Genomic DNA, 17,319 nt, shown 5'->3' on the forward strand with positions numbered 1-17,319 from the left:
ATTATTGATCTCAATTTTTCTTCCTTGAATCTAAATAGAAAAACAACAATTTTAGATAGTTTAGGCAAACCAAATAACCTTCTATATCTCTTATTAGATTTTGTTGAATTTTTGAAGTACAATGCCTTAACTTTGCATGTCGATTTTCTGTAAATTATATGATATTCGAGCTGACGATTTCTTTGGAACTAGGGGTGTCTTTAGAGAGAAAGACGAAAAGAATTGAGATCAAATTTGAAATGATTTCTCGCCATTGTAAAATCTTCATTTACATGGCCAAGGATTCATGGGTTTCCATACATTATGCCCTATATTTGTGTCTATTAGGACTCTAGATTGGATTTGTATTAGGAATATGATTGTTATTCCTAATTTATGATGAAGTAGGACTCTACTTTAGATTGGATCCCTAAGTGGGTGGTTTTTCTTGTTGGGGTATTCTCCTGGAAAACAAAAAAACAGATTATAGTTTCTCGCTCGTCTGCAGAGGCATAATATCGGTAATTCTATGGCTGCTATTGTTTGTGAATTAAAACGGCTAAAGCAACTGTTAGGTCATCTTGAGGTTCAGCATCCTGCAGGGATGAGATTTAATTGTGATAGTCAATATGCGTTATATATTGCCAAGAATCCAATCTTTCATGAACGTACTACACATATTGAAGTTGATTGTCACTTTGTTCGTAATGCAGTGGCATAAGGTCTTGTGAGTCTGTCATATGTTCTTACTAAGTTTCAGTTGGCAGGCATTTTCATTAAAGCACTTGTAGGACTCAGTTTGAATTTTTGTTATCCAAGTTGGGCGTTAATTTACATGCTCCAACTTGAGGGAGGGTGTTAGGACTCTAGATCGGATATGTATTATAGGAGAGATATTTAGCCGAAACTAACCTCTTCTGGATATTAGCCTGCAGGGCATACCATTTTAGAGGCTAAATATAACACTAAATAGCTTATAAGACAACGAGCCTAAAGGCCCTCTGCCATTACAAAAGAAATCTTCAACATATTGTTAGAATAACGTATAAAACCCTGAACAAAGCCCTAAAATTCGAGAAAGTATTTCAATGAGCTACCACATTTCCGATGTGTTTCATATCATTACTATTTTGTTTAATGTTATTTTTTTTCTTTTTATATTCCATTGCACAATAATTTATTGGTTCTAAAAAATAGGCTATTGAATGGGTCAAACTATAACTGAGATAATTAAATTGACATGAAAAAAAACAAAAATAGTTTTTGTACTAAGTAATTATTTGGTATAAACAGGAATTTAATTCCAATGAGAAGTTGCATTTCTGTAGGAAGTTATTTCCCTCTTGTAATTCTTATGAAGTTATTTCCCTCTTGTTATTCTTATGAAATTGACTAACGTTTTTTGTTCACAACAAGAATTTTGTAATTCCAATGAATTAATGTGAAAATCTTCAATGACCAATGGAGACTAGGTGAATAAATTTTCACATTTTGTGAAAATTCTAAATTCCCAAGTATTTTCATTACCTCCATTTCTCACTATTTAATTTAGAAAATCATGAGAATTCCTATTTCCTACATATCCTGTAAACCAAATAACCACTAAATGCATTAACTAAAACTGTGAAAAAATGGATGATATAAAATAAAAGTCGAAATAATTATAAATACCACAATAAATATACAAACATGCTAAACTCGGTCATAACCTTGTAGTAGGAAAATTGTAATCAGCCACTAAACGGGAAAAATAATCAATTACCTAAAATTTTAACCCCTACAGAGTACAGACTACAGACTACAGACTCTTTTTCTCTAAGCTACTTTCCATTGTTTAAGCCCTAATGATATTAGGTTATATCTTGCAAGAAGTTGTAGAATCAAATCCTAGCCGAGGCACTTTGCGAAAGCGATTTCCTCTACCCTTTTTCCTACACCCTGGTCTTACTCTTACCTATATAGTTTAGACCAAGTTAACCTATACAAAATTTCAATTCAATACGACACTTCTTGCCAACCTTACACAAAAGATTAAAATGTTGTGATCATAACATGCTAAAATACTACAGTAGCACAGCCCATAAGAGCATTTTAATCACACAGATAAAAAGATGAGATGCTCTGGAAAACCGCCACAACAATCAAAGAGTATAGCAAATTTGGCAGGCATCATAGTACATTCCTCGGTCATGATTCAGCTTAGTGAACAGAGCAACTTCAACCATTGGCACTTTTTAGGCCAACTGTGATGCTGTAATATTCAGCACCAAACTTGCTGTTCAACATCATCGACTTCATATGCCTCAACAGCAGCTATTGGTGCATCAAAGCAACACTTGGAAGATAAGAGTCCTTAAAGGTGATCCACAGGATTCGTTACTGGAATAGCCTCTCACATAACCAAGAAAACCAAGTCGGTGAAGCAAGATAGCTACAGAAAAATGTCTGGTACCAGTTTCAGATCCATACTTGGAGCACATATATCTTCTGTTGTTTGGGACGGGAATGTCAAAGAGAGACAGGATGCTGCAAAGATTAAAAAGAACTTTAAAGAATCTCCAAACACACAATTTAACCTTGAGCAATAAAAGACTACAAGCCAACCCCCGCCAAAAAAACCCGTACCCCAAAAGAAATCACTTGATAGTTAGATGGACGTCGTCGTTCGAATAGGTGACGGACTTGTAGAAACACGGGCAAGACAAGAAATGAGCAATAAACGCTGCACACTACCTCCCTTGGAGAGGTCACTGCAGAATAGGCAATAGCTCAGTCATCACTGATCACCACCTAATGCAAATAAAATAGCATCAGTGAAAACTAACAAGAATGATAAACACAAGTTATCATAAACATAAATCATCCTTTAAAAAATAACATAAATCATCAAGTCCTTATCCACACCCCGACCCCAGCCCAAACAGTAATAAAAAGAAGCTGACCTCCAAAACAGTCCAATACTTGATGGCCAACAATTGTGCACTAATGCTGAAACCTTAAGCCACATAAAAAACAAACACTTTAGTAGATAGAAGTTCAGATACCTCTTAAACAATGGTAAGGACTCGAAAATAAGAATTGTAGGCGTGCAAAGTGGTATGACATTGCAGGATATTGAACTTTAAAATGTTTGATACCAACATTGTTTATCCCATGATCAAGATAAACTTACCCATGCATAATACCAACCCTTTTATTTCCACAAGTCAATGATACATCAGGGCAATCAACCATCTCCCTTGTCAATATAGCCTGTTCTTCATCTCTAAGTCTTCTTCAGATAGTATCCTCTCCAAGAAGTCACTGCATGACCAGGAAAACGGAAATCACACACATTGCTTGTGCAACAAGGATCCTACATGGACGATATATACAATACTGTTTCTGAACTCAATGAACTACACATGTACATAGTTTATGGTACTGATCCTAATTATTATATTGCACTTCCAAAGGATGGACCAGTCAAAATGACCATCTAGGGAGGGTGAAGAAAAACTCTTTAGAAACTTAAAGTAATGTTAGAAAAGTACATCTCAAAGAAGTGATAGAGCCCTTAGCCACATCTCAAAGCATATATGAAAGGTTTGGAAACTCACATTGGACTTCCTCTTCTGTATGCGAGTAACAGACCCATGAAAAAGACTAGCCAAGGGCAAGTCTTCCCATTCTATGTCTTGATCAATATGCAACGTGCTTTTCTTCTGCTTACTTGAGCCAGTTATATTCACAGAATGGGTCTCATTGTCATCATTAGATGTTCTTAACTCCATGGCAACATAGTTTTTCTCTCCAAGAATTGTCTCAGCTGAAGGCCTCCTTGGTTGCAATTTAGAGGACTTCTTTTTCCCGAGTAAAGTATGTATGCTTGACAGTTCTAACGTTTCTTCTTCATGTATCCTCAACTGTGAATCAGAAGAAGTCGACTGACCATGCAGGATTTCAGGACCATTATTCTGATTTGAGCAATGCACAAAGGTAGTTGCACTCATCTCAGTGTCATGTATATCATGTATGTCAGAAGCCTGAGACCCACCAAGATTCCTAATCAAAGGAATCTCCTTCACCCTCACTCCCCGTGGTCTTCTCAAACTGGTCCCAATTGGAATGTCCCTACAAATTACATAGTGCAATATACATTAATACAGTAAACATATTATGGAAGGCAAAACAATGCCCAAGATATACACATGCTTCCGCCTTCCAGTATCTTTTTTTAAACTCTGAGACTGTATAAACATACAACACACACACAAATGCAAGCACCCACGGACACACACGCATCCCCCCCCCCACACACACACACAAAACCACCCCACCACCGACCCCCCCCCCGCGCCCGCACGCACGCACCATCATACATACATTTACATATCAAGGAAGAAAATCGCAGATGTTGTCGTGTTCAAGGTAAGGATTGTGATGATGCAGAAAGGAAAAAGGATGCTCTAACGGGTGAGCCAACTTTACGTAACGGGCAACGAGGCGAAAAGGACGTGGATTTCATTGCAACATTATGCAGGGGTATTCTGTGGGATGTCAAGTTCAAAAGTCGTTGCATAACGGTCATTACTTAATTCTATGGTACATATAGATCTTTATATATGCAATTTTACATGTCCGTGCATGATTGCACGTAAACGTGTATAATGTTCTCCGGGCATGGGTTGGATCCCAGCTTCTATCAGGATCACATGACCCAGACCATTGGCTCCGGCGATCCATTTCAAACCTGGCGGCAAAAAACTATTCTTACTCTGTTAACCAGAATCCACCCAATTAGACCATCATGCAAAAAAATCAAGATAATTTCAACTCCAGGATTAAGGTAAGCCTTGAACTGTAATTGACACATTGATATACAACTATGAAGCACAAAAGCAAAGGGCTTGTTGGTTGCCTAAGTACAGCCAGTCCACCAGAAAGTTTTTTTCCAGCTCCAAGCGTAGTGCATGTTGCAAAGGGAGAGAATAGCTTTTAGTTTTATGTGACAAGTGTTTAATGGAACACGTGCCTCTTACAACAGTGCAACTCACATATCTAACTGGTAATTCACTTCCCACTCAAAAATTCTACCCTGTACTTCAAAAAAAAAAAACTCCTAAGTATACATAGCCAAAGAGAGCACATACAAATAATAGCAAATATATACATAAACAGCCATACCCAGTTCATAGTAGGTCGCGTACAGTGTTCTCATTCCTGTATCCCATAGAATGTACAATGTACTACTATTAGTACATACATATGCACGTATGTCGGTGTGTGTACCAAGACATCTGCATATATATGAATGTGGATGTGTGTCTAATTTTCCCATTTCCCGGACCCCGCTTTTCCTTATTTGTCTTATGAACGACTGATCTCTATTATATAAGGGAAGAGGGGAGGAAGATAGTGTCCTTTCTGAAAACACTAAATTACCCTTGAAAAAAATTACAAATAAACAATTTAAGAACCCTTTCTCATTTTGACTTGTCATTCTAAACAAGTTAAAAATAGTATATGAATCAAATATTTCGATCAAAAATTTAAATGGACAAAATACATCGAGTTCTTTTCATAAGAGAAGATGGTACACATGACGTCCAGCTGAAAAGTCTGAAACACTCACTACCTTTGATACTCTTTAATTCAGTCAACCCAATTCATTATGTCTATTCTTTTTGTTTAAAATCCATTCATGAAAGATTAATGTTAAAAATCACTCATAACCTTGATTATCAGTTTTTTCACATTAGCGAATTAATAATATCTAAATTCTTCTAACTATTAATCTTTCACAGTTTAAGTGTGATCATAACTATAGTATGGATAGAGTATATAATAGGATAAGAAGTTTTGAAATTAACGCACGCATCTTGTGCATATAAGGCTAGTAGTTCCTATACGAGCCCAGTGTCCTCAGTTTTAATTTACTTGTCAAAGAAATATAGCCTTGAGCTAACAAAATACCTATTACCTAACAGTTGTCCTCAAACAACCAGTTAGATAGCAATAATAACCTTAATAATTGGTGAAGCTGCTGACAAGTACTAGAACAAGTTCGGCCAGAAGTACACAAATTTGTAGTTAAGGGCCAATAAGCTCAGGGTATGGAGAATATGAGTTCAATAAAAGGTGGAGAAAAGGTAAACAAACAAAGACGCCTTACCAGGCCTCTATTTCTCTGTCATCATGTGATTTTGTGCTTTTACTGCGCAAAAAGTTGAAACTATCAAGAGAGCGAAAGAGTATCATCTACAAGATAAGAAGTAAATAATAAATGCTACTCATACATCATACCATGAATTCTTGGGTTCTGTTGCAATATTAAGGTTTCCAGTATGTTTCTTTTTCTTGGAACCTGATTTACTGGCCCTTCTCTTCTTATTGTTAGAGGAACCATTCCCAATATTGTTCCGTGCATCATCACAGTCATTATTGCTCTCAGGTGATCGATCAATTTTCTTACGCTTCCTTAATCCACGCTCCTTCTGATCGCGGCTGCATTTTTAAAATAAAGATAATTTCTACAACATTAGATATATATACTATCCTCTTTTTTGGGGATCTCCCTCTTTGTTATTAAAAAAAAAAAAGATATATATACTATAAAATCCTCAACTTAAGAAAAGTTGGAAGTAACGGCGAGACGGATAGGAATTACACAAATGTAAGACTACAGACTCAGCCAAGAAGGCACTAACCAGGAGGCGAGCTCTCTAGTTGGATGTGCTTTCCTACTTTTCCTGCAGTGACATATTTTGATTAATTGCTAGAAAGCGAAAGAAGTAAAAGGCCTGAAATGAATGTAGTTCAAAAATCACAATTAGAAACGATACTGAGACTTCTTTCGTGCATTTGGAACATTTTCAATTTCCTCTGCAAGAGTTGAGTCAGTAATAGGCAAATGGACAAAGTCACTCGGCCCAAGTGCAGGACGTTCTGACTCCCTATCAACAAAATTTGATATAAGAGCAGCCCTCTTTATATCTCTAGCAGCTTTAAGCAGCGGAACTTCATTAGGAAACAACACCTTCCATCTCCTGGTCCAATTAGATAGGATAACAATCAAACAAGAAACCCTAATCAGCAAGAATACAATAAACAAAATGACAATAAAAACATTAAATCATTGGGTTTGCTATACAAACAAAATAGTCCACTTTTCACCATGGGTTTCAGATCAAGGGGTCTGATGAAAATGACTACTATAATGTTGCTACTTCCATCTATAGCCTCAGGCTTTCTTTTCCACTCTTATTCTTAAACCTATTTCACTAAAGATTCAAAGCCAAATTTATGATTTAAAGTTGTGATATTTACATTGTTCAATTATTGTTAGACTATAAATTACAACCTCCGTTCCTTTTTTATTAACAGAACTGAAAGATAGAGGAGAGATGACTTTATCTAGTGATGTAAATGTAATAGAGGTTTATCAATTTAATCAAGTGGGCTTCCTCCAGCTAATGAACATTACATTGAGATAGTTTTGCAATTTTCAGATCTCCAGAATTAACAAAGCAACTTTCCTAGATGATAAAAATGTATATGCTTAAAAATATATAATCCTCATGACTTGTATCTACTGCAATTTGGAAGGAAAATTGGAAATATTCTTCACTATCATACCTACGGCACTGGTTATCTGTTCGTGAACAAACACAGGCAGCAACTTTGGACCAGCAATATCCATATTCTGCTATTGCTTCTTTTAACCTCATATCATCTTCTTCAGTCCATTTACCATGATTCAAAAATGGATCGAGAATATTGACCCATCTACAAGAAAGAAAACCTTAGAAATTTTGATCGAAGTTTTGCAACAAATAGGAGCACGAAATATAAAAAAGTTTTACCTTTCTCTACACTGTACTTGGGTTCTTCCAGGCACAAACTGGGCTATTCTATACCAGCTTTTACGTCCAAAAAGAGTGGCAGCAACCCTTAAACGTTTATCTTCACTTATACTCCACTTCCCCACCTTTTGTCTTGCTGGAAGCAAAGTTTTCTTCCACCTGATTTTAGAAAACAAGATGGATATTCAATATGTCAACTTCCATATTTTAGCATTGCATTTAAATCCAGTAAGACCTGCAAAGGATCACAAAACTATAAAATTGCAAGTAGCTAACTACGGCATAGATGAGTCAGATAACCACTGAATGGAATGATGTCCAATGCTGTCTAATACAAAATGACTACCACAATAGGAGAACATATTTACATAAATGTAAGCCCAAGTACCTTGAAGATAATTGCCTCTCAATCATATGGGGCCATCCGAAAGACAAACATAAAATCTGGCATTGTTCCCATCATAATTCCACATAAAATGTAAGAATGACCAGATACCATATGTACAGTAAGTTGGTATCTGAACTCTCTATCAAACGAAATCAATACACGATGGTCAGTAGCTATGTTACTCAGACTTTTCACTTTACCTTAAATACCCATGTCGGTTCCTAGACTCTCCCATATGGGTATGGACACATAGACACTTCATTTTGGGCCACAATCATGATATTTCCATAAAGTTGCCAATTTGGACACTTAGATAAGTACCCGGTCCAGTGAAGCAAAATTTTCCCTAATCTCCCCACGAATTGCGATCCGAGAAATGAGATTATGGTCAGTTTTGGCCTATTTTTGGCTCATTTTGGGCGAACCGTGAACTGACCCAGTCCAATACTTGCACCCAAGTTTGAGTAACATAGGTCATCAGATGACACTCTTTATTGAGTTCCGCACAAACAACCAATGAACAAAGATTGCTCAAAGCATGAGTCAGATGATATAGGTCTTGTACTCCAAGGAATGTAAACAGAATCATCTGAATGAACCATCATAGCATCAACTTGAGATCATATTCTTTTACATGTACACATAGGAATTTGAAGTTGACTTTGTAATTTGTACTATAGTAGTCCCTAGTGTATGAGAAAGTGCAAAACTTAGTGTAAAATTGTCAACCTGCTTTACTGACCTATTAGAGCACTGAGTACCTGTCCGTCCTTCTAATACAGAAGCAACAGCTTGCCAATTACTCTCCCCAAAAGACTCCACAGCAGAACGCAATTTAGTATCTTCTTCCTCTGTCCAGTCTCTTTTCAATATGCTGGCGTTAAGACTCCTTTGATAACGTACCAAGCATTGGAATGGAGTCCTGTTAGTCTCTAACTTTTCAGCTATATAACTCCAATTATGAATTCCATTCTTTTGGATGAGAAGCAAAAGATGCTTATCCTCGTCTGGTGTCCAAATATCTCGGTTGATCAGACGGTTTTCATAATTTAACCACCTGCATATTTTGATCAACAAATTCTCAATCATTGCCAATAGACATGTTACTGAATGCAACACTGAGCATTGAGGCTTCAGCTAATTTGCTTTTCTTAAGTTTCTGGATAGGAAAAACTCTCTCAATTCAATGTCGGTCCCACGGCCTAGAAAAGGAGGGTTGGAGCAGGTCATACCCAACGTAAAACTTAGTCACAACCATGACCATGAATCAACATAATATGATAATTTTTTTGAATAAGGACATCATTAGCAGATAAATGACATCACACTAAAAAGAACCAAGTCAGCCACCAGGTAAAACCAGAGTAAGAAAAAAAAAAAAGATCACTGAAAATCAGCTAAGGACACAACCACAGAAGCCACAGAGTCATATGTCCGAAGAGGGGTAAGCCAACTGCTCTACCATAAGGACATTGAATGGGTAAGGCTATGTTCTTTTTAGCTTACTTTGTTGAACTTAATTTATTTTTGGTGAGCTTAACTTATTTTTTATGAGCTTAACTTATTTTTACTGAACTTAAAATTTTTTGAGCCATTTTCGCTGATATTAATTTATTTAGCTTATCTAAACACATTGCTGCACAAACATAATTAAGAAGCTGAGAACAAAGCATCTGTCTAACTTCGAAACTCAAATACCCTATTGGTTCTTTTGGACCATACATACCCCACCAAAAAGTCAAATGTTTTCCCCTGTAACGCCTATCAAATACTGCATACATAAAACCAGAAATGTGACAAATTAGGGAGCTGAATATCAAAAAATTCATACCGCAAAAACCAAGAAAAGCTACAATTCACTACCTCTCATTACACCTCGAAAAACATATAGCACACGCATCAAGAGAAATTACTGTAATCTGGAGCAGGGTAGTAATTTAGTACGAAGTTCTTGAAAACTACTGCCTAAACTAAAGCCTCGCCTTCTTAAGAACCTTTAAATTCCAAAAGCAAGTTGAGATAGGGAAAAAATCGTAATCGTTCTTCTACACTAATCTAGATATATAAAGTAAACAATTTGTAAGAACATTCATGTTAAACTGCAATGATTATGCAACCTAACTTAATATTTAGTTGCATGAAATATGTATGTCGGAAAAAAAAGTAAGGTGATATTTAGAACTTATTTGTACAATATATTCTAAATCCTAATTTAGAATGACATGAAATAAAAAAAAATTAACATTATAAGTTAATAAAACTCAAATGAAATGACTGGAAAAAATTTAAAGTTCTGAGAACAAAAACAAAAATACATAGTTCCAGTTTTATGAGAAAATTTCATTGCATTAAACTTCTCTTTCAGGGCTCGTTAATATGCCTCTATGATCATTACAAAATAGTAGATTGTTTGTACGCAGCCATATTCCCTTTTATATATGTAGATAGTTTCAATATAAATATTTGAACTTATTAATGTTCATGCAGTGCTTAGATTTAGAAGGATCCATGGCGCCAAGGTTCCCTTGAGCTAGGCAAAAGCGCACCTTTACATTTTAATTTTGTTATTGGCTTGTGGTTTAAATTTTCAGTAGAAGATCTTAGACTAAAATCGGACGCGTAAGGCATTCTTTCAAAGTGAAAAAAATCGCAAATCAGGGTTTTCCCACTTTATGGATTTATTTTAGATTCCATGTGAGACAATATCATGAAATTATGTTGGTTGCTCTTTTGGAATTCGCATCTAAAAGCCTAGGTAAGATTAACTTTGGAAATAAATTGGTACTTCTAAAATTATTAATTAAAATTTCTCACTCCCTTTAAAAGCTCCTCGCATCACACGCATCAATTCTCACCTTGCCAAAGGCAGCCTGGGGTGCGTGCTTTGACTTGCCTTTGGTATTGAGCTGCACCTCAAACTTCAAAGGCAATTTTCCATTGTTAGCACCCAGGCACACATTTTTAAAACTAAGATGGAGTTTGGTGAGATATAATCTAATTTAAGCTAATCTAACGCGGCCTAATTTTCTTCTGGTGTAAAATAATTATTTTCGTTATGGTCTAAATTGAAATAAATTATTGCGATGTGATCTAACCTGATCTGAAATAATTATCTTACAATATTGCAACCTAAACATAGCCTTAATTGGGCTAGTGCACCGAACATAAACAACTACCAGCCCAACCAAATTCCAACACAAATCACCAATTAAATTTCCCTACTAAGAAGATATCCTTAGAAACCATACCAAAACAGAACCCCTTTCATTGCTAGGTAAACAAAGAAAGTCTCAACCTACTAACTAGATGATTCCTCTTCCCTCTTTACTCCTTTACAAAGAAAATCTTAAAAGCTGGACAGGTTATGAAGTAAAGTCTTATGATATCTTCCATCTTCGCCTTTAACATTGTAAAGTGATTTGTAAAGTTTATGATGAACATCCCTTAATTGGTTGTCCCTAAATTTCATCATAGAGAAGTGTATCTACATCTTTCCCACAAGGGTTCTAAAGAGAGACAAACTGTAAAATAGGCTACCACAGAGACCTAAGTGAACAAGCATTTCTTTTCAAAGAAATTTCAACTTATCCTTGCCTGGAAACACTCAAGAAAGAATATGGATGAGCCATGTTATTGCAAATATAAAAACTCACAGAATTTGGAGACCATTTAAGACCAAGTAGCAAGCACATAACAAACTCACCATCTTCAACAACTGTACATAACCTTCTTCTTCCGTCTAATTAATATGTAGGTTATAGCCCAAATAACTCGAAGCCCCTGTTTTAGCTTCTATATATGAGAAAGCAAACCAAATTCTTAAAAACAAAGGAATGATTTCATTTATAAAATACTCCTTCAGTCCCTCCATTCCAAAGAGCTCTTCCCACTTTCCATTTAAATGTGTTCCACAAAGTTTTTCTCATTCTTGCTCTATTCCATATTTGGTAAGTTTATAATAATTTAATATTTGCATATGACCCACAGGTTGTCCACATTCCACAATATGACACTCTCTCGTATAATTTCATAATTGCATGTCACTCTCTCTCCTCCCCAAATAATAATCCTCCGATCCCACTATGAATACTTTGTAATACTCCTTGGTTTGTGGAGGAACTGTATACGATAACACGAAAAAAAGGAACTTGAGACTAGTGTGGAGTTTAAGGCCCTGGGAACTCAAGACTAATCTAGAGTCTATGCTTGTTCTTTTGGAACTAGTTGTTCATTAATATAACTAATAATATAAATAATATTAATATTACTATATTAATATTAATATTATTTATATTATTATTTATATTAATATTAACTAGTTGTTCATTAATAGTAATATTAATATTATTTATATTAACAGCACCGCCAACGCCGCCGACACCAATAACAACAACAACTACTACTGAATCGAATCCCATTACTTCATTCCAAAAGAGAAACCACTTAATCACCCTATATCCAGTGGTCGAGATTACTTCTTCACCACAGTTACAGTTCCATTAATTTTAAAGATACTTTATAATTCGAAAAATTCAAAATTTTTCTGAAAACACCCATCCCCATTTCCACAATGGCCAGATTATCTTAGCATCGATAAACACCACTACTAGCACTGATGCCATGCCACCCAGGTACCTAACTGCTGCAAACACCATCAACAGACAAGGTTTTAAATGCTAGACTCACAAGCACAAAAGGCCAGTTTTTCAAGGACAGTGATAGCGCTGATAAATCTTACTGCTTATCGTAGGTCTAGATAAGTTACATCTTGTCACCACCCATCTCTTTTTCTCCCTAATTTGACCCTTTCCACATTGGATGTACTCACCCCCGTTATTGTTCAAGTTTTGTTTGAATTTGACAGCAACGCTGCCGGATACTTCCTAACAACTATGTTAGCACTGGTTGTGGAAAGTGAGAAGCAGAGGACTGAGCAGAAAGAATAATGACATGTGTGGATTAAACATAGATCTACAAGTGGTCTGTGTGCTTTGCTGTAGAGCAGGGAGGAGGGAGGAAATGATGTGAACGGCCACTACCATGTGCCTGGTTACTACAAAGAAAGAACTGCTATAAGCCTCTTCCCATGAAGATAAGGAGGAAGACGGAGGAAAAAGGTCATCGGTGAAAGAGGACACTTAATATTTTTTTATTTCCCTTTAGTCAATTAATGTGTTCAGACATTCAAAGCAGAGGGGGCAATAGCCAAGCTAAATGCTCACAAAAAGTCAATTAACCACATGAAGTAAAAGCTTGTAGAAAAAATGACAAGCACTGGCTAAAGCACTCACCTTGCCTCACATTCTGTTCCAGAACGCCGAGTAAACCTAGGGCCAGAAGCCAATTCATTCCAGTCTACCTTCCTCGAAAACTCTTGGATAATTTCCGGAGTAATGTCAAGATTTGTGATTGATGATATCATGTCATCCAGTCCATTAGCAAAGCCAGGTTCCTCCAGAGCACTGACAGAAGTTATATCAGTGAAACGAGCTATATTCACCAAAACTCACTTTATCCCAAAGAGGAAAGAGGACTTAAAAGAGATTCAGAAAGCATTATGAGAGAGACTAAAGATTCAGCTGGAAATATCATTCGAAAATATGAAATAGCAGAAGAAAAAAATAACTGTTCTGAGAAAAGCATTCACATTCAGATATTTAAACTCAAGCAAAGCGAGTATAGTATAAGCCTACAAGCAGTTGATTTTCTTTTTCTTTCAATATATGAAAAGAATTTGCTCTAGAAATGGAACATACAAAAATTAGAAGCTTTTCACAAACAAACGTATTGTAGTTTGCAAAACAACAAGTCAATTAAAAAAAAGGCCATGAAGATAGGAAAAGGATTAGATCCTCCGGATATCCAACATGATATGGCATGGGTACATTATTTGTAGAGGAAACTTACAATAAGAAGAAAGCTCACCACACTATTTGATATGTAGATATCATTTGCTCAAGTATTGCAATAATGTTAAAAGGACTCCAAATGCAAAGTTGACTTAGGAACATATACCTTAGAACATCAGCAGATCTTTGGAACAAGCTTTCCTGAAATTGCTTTACTATTTCTTTCTCAAGATGTTGTGTTTCACCCTTTGACCATTTCTCACGCTGAAATGACAGTGGAAAATTTTCTAAAGCGGTCTTGTACCGAGCAACATGGGAATTCTCCAATGGACCGAAAATCATGGCAGAAACATTTTTCTCAGAACCCTGTGAAGTAACAGTCAGTCAATGAACAATCAACTGTTCATAAATTTTAAAATACGTATGTTCTTGCATATAGATGGCATGTCTAATATATTAATCAACAACCAACTTAACAATAACAACAGCTTCTTGTTCTAACCAACTTAACAATAACAACAGCTTCCTGTTCTAAGTAATGAAGCTTATAATTTCACTCCTTTCCAAGTCCAACCAAATATCAGTTTTGCATCATCACTATAAGAACGCAAGGAAAGTTTTTTGACAAATTAAAAGAGCTTGTGTCGAATTATTACAAGATGTAACTCAACTGAGGGGGGCGGGATGGGGGGGAGGGATCACGAACCTTTACATTAGCTCTCTGCTTCTGAGTTGAGATAAGCTGGATACGAGCATCCTGCTTCTGAGATAATGCTCGACCGATCTTCTTTTTGCACTGCACCTGGAAGTCTCCAAGTGTTTTCAAACGCTTTTGGAGCTCCTTGACTTCTTCCATCCTAGCTTCAACATGAAGCATCTTCTTTCGTATAAATCTCTGACAGGACCTATTTTTCTTTATCGCTTCTATAAATGTTTGTGCAGACGTTGGGAAGCTAGAGGAATAACTAGAAGTCTCCACATTCTCAGCAGGGTCACAAGGGTCTCGTCCTACATCTTCATGTACATCCAGATATTCACTTCCCATAGATGTGCCAATGGCATCATCTTGGAGTGGCTTGTCTATGCATGTAGCATTCTTGCTTTCTACTGCATCTGAAATAACAGTCAAACAAACAATCAACAATGTTTCTCTGAACAGTGATGACAAACTAGCCTTTGTAGGGTGTTGCTCTTTAACTCTTAAGATAAATTGATATCACATTGACATAGATTAAATTTGTACACAGTTTATTTTACATGCTACATAAGCAAAGATACTCATCAGAACTTAATTAAGCATTTATTTGACTTTATATTGGCAGATTTTCCCTACCAATAATACAAACAATTCCTTTTACAGTGAAGAAAAAAACAGCACTGAGGCATAACCAGAACGACAATGCAAATATGCAAACAACAAAGTTCAATCGAACACTCACCGCCAACATCGTCCCCACAATATTGGGAAAAACGCGTCTTGATAGCTCGAAGAGTTTCAAAATCATCGTCATCATCATCAGAACTAACAGGTGGGAGAGAAGTCAGCGGTTTCATAGACAATGGCCCGCTAATATCAATTTCTGACCCATATTGCTCCTTTATACTTCGAACCAAATCTAGGTCGTCATCATCTTCAAAAAATTCACCATAGTTGGTACCACGAGAGCTAGTGGAGGGATTGCCACCAACATCTGAGGTAACATAAGGCATACAAGCCAATGAAAGTGCTCGAATCTCATCTTGCAAGTAATCATCGGCGTCACTGTCACACAATTCTTCCTCAAAATCATATTGCCCCATCACAAAGTTTTATTATTATGTACTAGAAAAGAGGTTCCTGCCAATCTGCAAAGACGAAATCAGCGACCGCCCTGGGCCCTGGGATAACAGGTAATTCATTCCAAATTTCCAGTCAGAACACCCAAAAACTGATTTGATGAAACAAACAAGAACATATGAACAATCACATGAAATTATGAGCATCTAGAAATTGTAACATAAATATTCTTATCACTTGATTCCATGAAACAAACATGAATCATGAAGTTATGCAAAATATTCCAAACATAAGTTTATAACATGTAAATTATCCATAAAAACATGAATTAACATAAAGGAAAAAAAAAAGTTGAATTCAAGAAACAAACAATAACAACCGCATAAAATCAATCGCATGAGTAATCACATGAAGTAGATCTAAAAAATCGCAAGAATAAAAATTTCACATGAAAAATCGCAACAAGAGATTGTTTAAACAAGAATATTCATCTAAGGAGGGAAAAAAAACCTGTAACGAGCTTCATCAACTCAGAATTCCATACGAGTGAGGGAAGCTGAGAAGTTTCTAAAGTTTAGGGGTTGGGCAGAATGTCGGGCCAGGGTTTTGGTAATTATTAACTAGTTTTTATATGCACGCGATGCATGCGAAGATACGTAGAAAATTAATTTCTTTTAGGAGATGAAGAAAATTAAATTAATTATTAATTATTTCTAATAAATTAGGAATATTTGAATTGTTGATGGTTTTCTTTTTGTAATATTTTTTTATTTTTAAAATTAATTAGGTAGTTTTATTTTTTATTTTTTCATTGAAGTAAGTAGTTAGAATAGGGATGTTATGAGGGTAAAATGGGATTTTTAATATTTTGGTGTCCTACCCCTCTTCCCATATAGAATAGAGATTAGGAAAAAATTGAAGGCAGTCACAACTAATCAAATATGACGGGTCCGTCACAAAAAGTCCTAATCTATACAAATATATGAAAAGGCGTGCGAAAACAAGAAACGAGACCTCAAATACATATACTAAAGTTTTAACCACTATGCTAGGTTGTATTTAGTGTTATTATCATAAATTATTATATTAATAAATGAAATTTTTTCTTACCCGAGGCATAGCCCGGGCTTAATAACTAGTTATGAACTAATCATAGCAGGCTCAACTTTTACATGAATTTGACACATGTGGGATTTGTTAACTAGTGCCCAGATGTTTAAGTTACTAAATGATTTTCCCTCTTTTTTTTCTTTCTTTCTCTGTTATAAACTCCCTCTATAATTCATTCTCACAGTAAATGTCTGACAACGGCTATTAATATTGATGGTTGTCTGAATTCTTCCCCATTTCTTCAAATTTTTCTTCTTTTCTTCTTTTCTTCTTTCAATCACTCATCTTCTTCTTTTTAATCCTTTTGTTGTTGGTGAGCAATTTGTGCGAGTTATTACGGTTATTGTGAACTTCACAAGTTGGGTTTTTTTT

The 17,319-nt window shown here is 35.8% G+C and overlaps 1 protein-coding gene across 15 annotated transcripts; it reads right to left on the bottom strand.

Annotated features, from left to right (window-relative positions):
• Positions 1–1,620: 1,620 nt before the first annotated feature.
• LOC104890554 (uncharacterized) lies at positions 1,621–16,679 on the bottom strand. 15 transcript variants are annotated; one of them, XM_048643397.2, is made up of 17 exons: positions 16,348–16,570; positions 15,500–15,905; positions 14,767–15,173; positions 14,227–14,426; positions 13,503–13,673; positions 8,954–9,268; positions 7,824–7,982; positions 7,597–7,746; positions 6,810–7,007; positions 6,669–6,710; positions 6,265–6,465; positions 6,134–6,175; positions 3,579–4,092; positions 3,152–3,282; positions 2,922–2,974; positions 2,713–2,769; positions 1,621–2,505 (listed from the first exon to the last, which is right to left on the bottom strand). In XM_048643397.2, exons 2-14 carry the CDS (start codon positions 15,858–15,860, stop codon positions 3,280–3,282), a joined length of 2,763 nt encoding a protein of 920 aa, XP_048499354.1. In that variant the 5' UTR covers positions 15,861–15,905; positions 16,348–16,570; the 3' UTR covers positions 1,621–2,505; positions 2,713–2,769; positions 2,922–2,974; positions 3,152–3,279. The 15 variants fall into 15 exon arrangements, with proteins under 15 accessions (XP_048499354.1, XP_048499364.1, XP_048499362.1 ...); XM_048643407.2 differs by having other exon boundaries at positions 2,713–2,758; positions 2,922–2,967; positions 15,500–15,938; positions 16,348–16,569; XM_048643405.2 differs by having other exon boundaries at positions 2,605–2,758; positions 2,922–2,967; positions 15,500–15,938; positions 16,348–16,569.
• Positions 16,680–17,319: the final 640 nt, after the last annotated feature.

Source organism: Beta vulgaris, chromosome 4, assembly GCF_026745355.1.
Source record: "Beta vulgaris subsp. vulgaris cultivar EL10 chromosome 4, EL10.2, whole genome shotgun sequence".
In the NCBI taxonomy this organism is placed as follows: domain Eukaryota; kingdom Viridiplantae; phylum Streptophyta; class Magnoliopsida; order Caryophyllales; family Amaranthaceae; genus Beta; species Beta vulgaris.

Coding starts and splice junctions, on each gene's coding strand:
- LOC104890554 (XM_048643397.2), bottom strand. CDS start 15,860: ATGGGGCAATATGATTTTGAGGAAGAATTGTGTGACAGTGACGCCGAT. Junction 7,008..7,596: donor ACAGATAACCAGTGCCGTAG/GTATGATAGTGA, acceptor TAATTGGACCAG/GAGATGGAAGGTGTTGTTTC. Junction 6,176..6,264: donor ACAGAACCCAAGAATTCATG/GTATGATGTATG, acceptor CTTTTTGCGCAG/TAAAAGCACAAAATCACATG.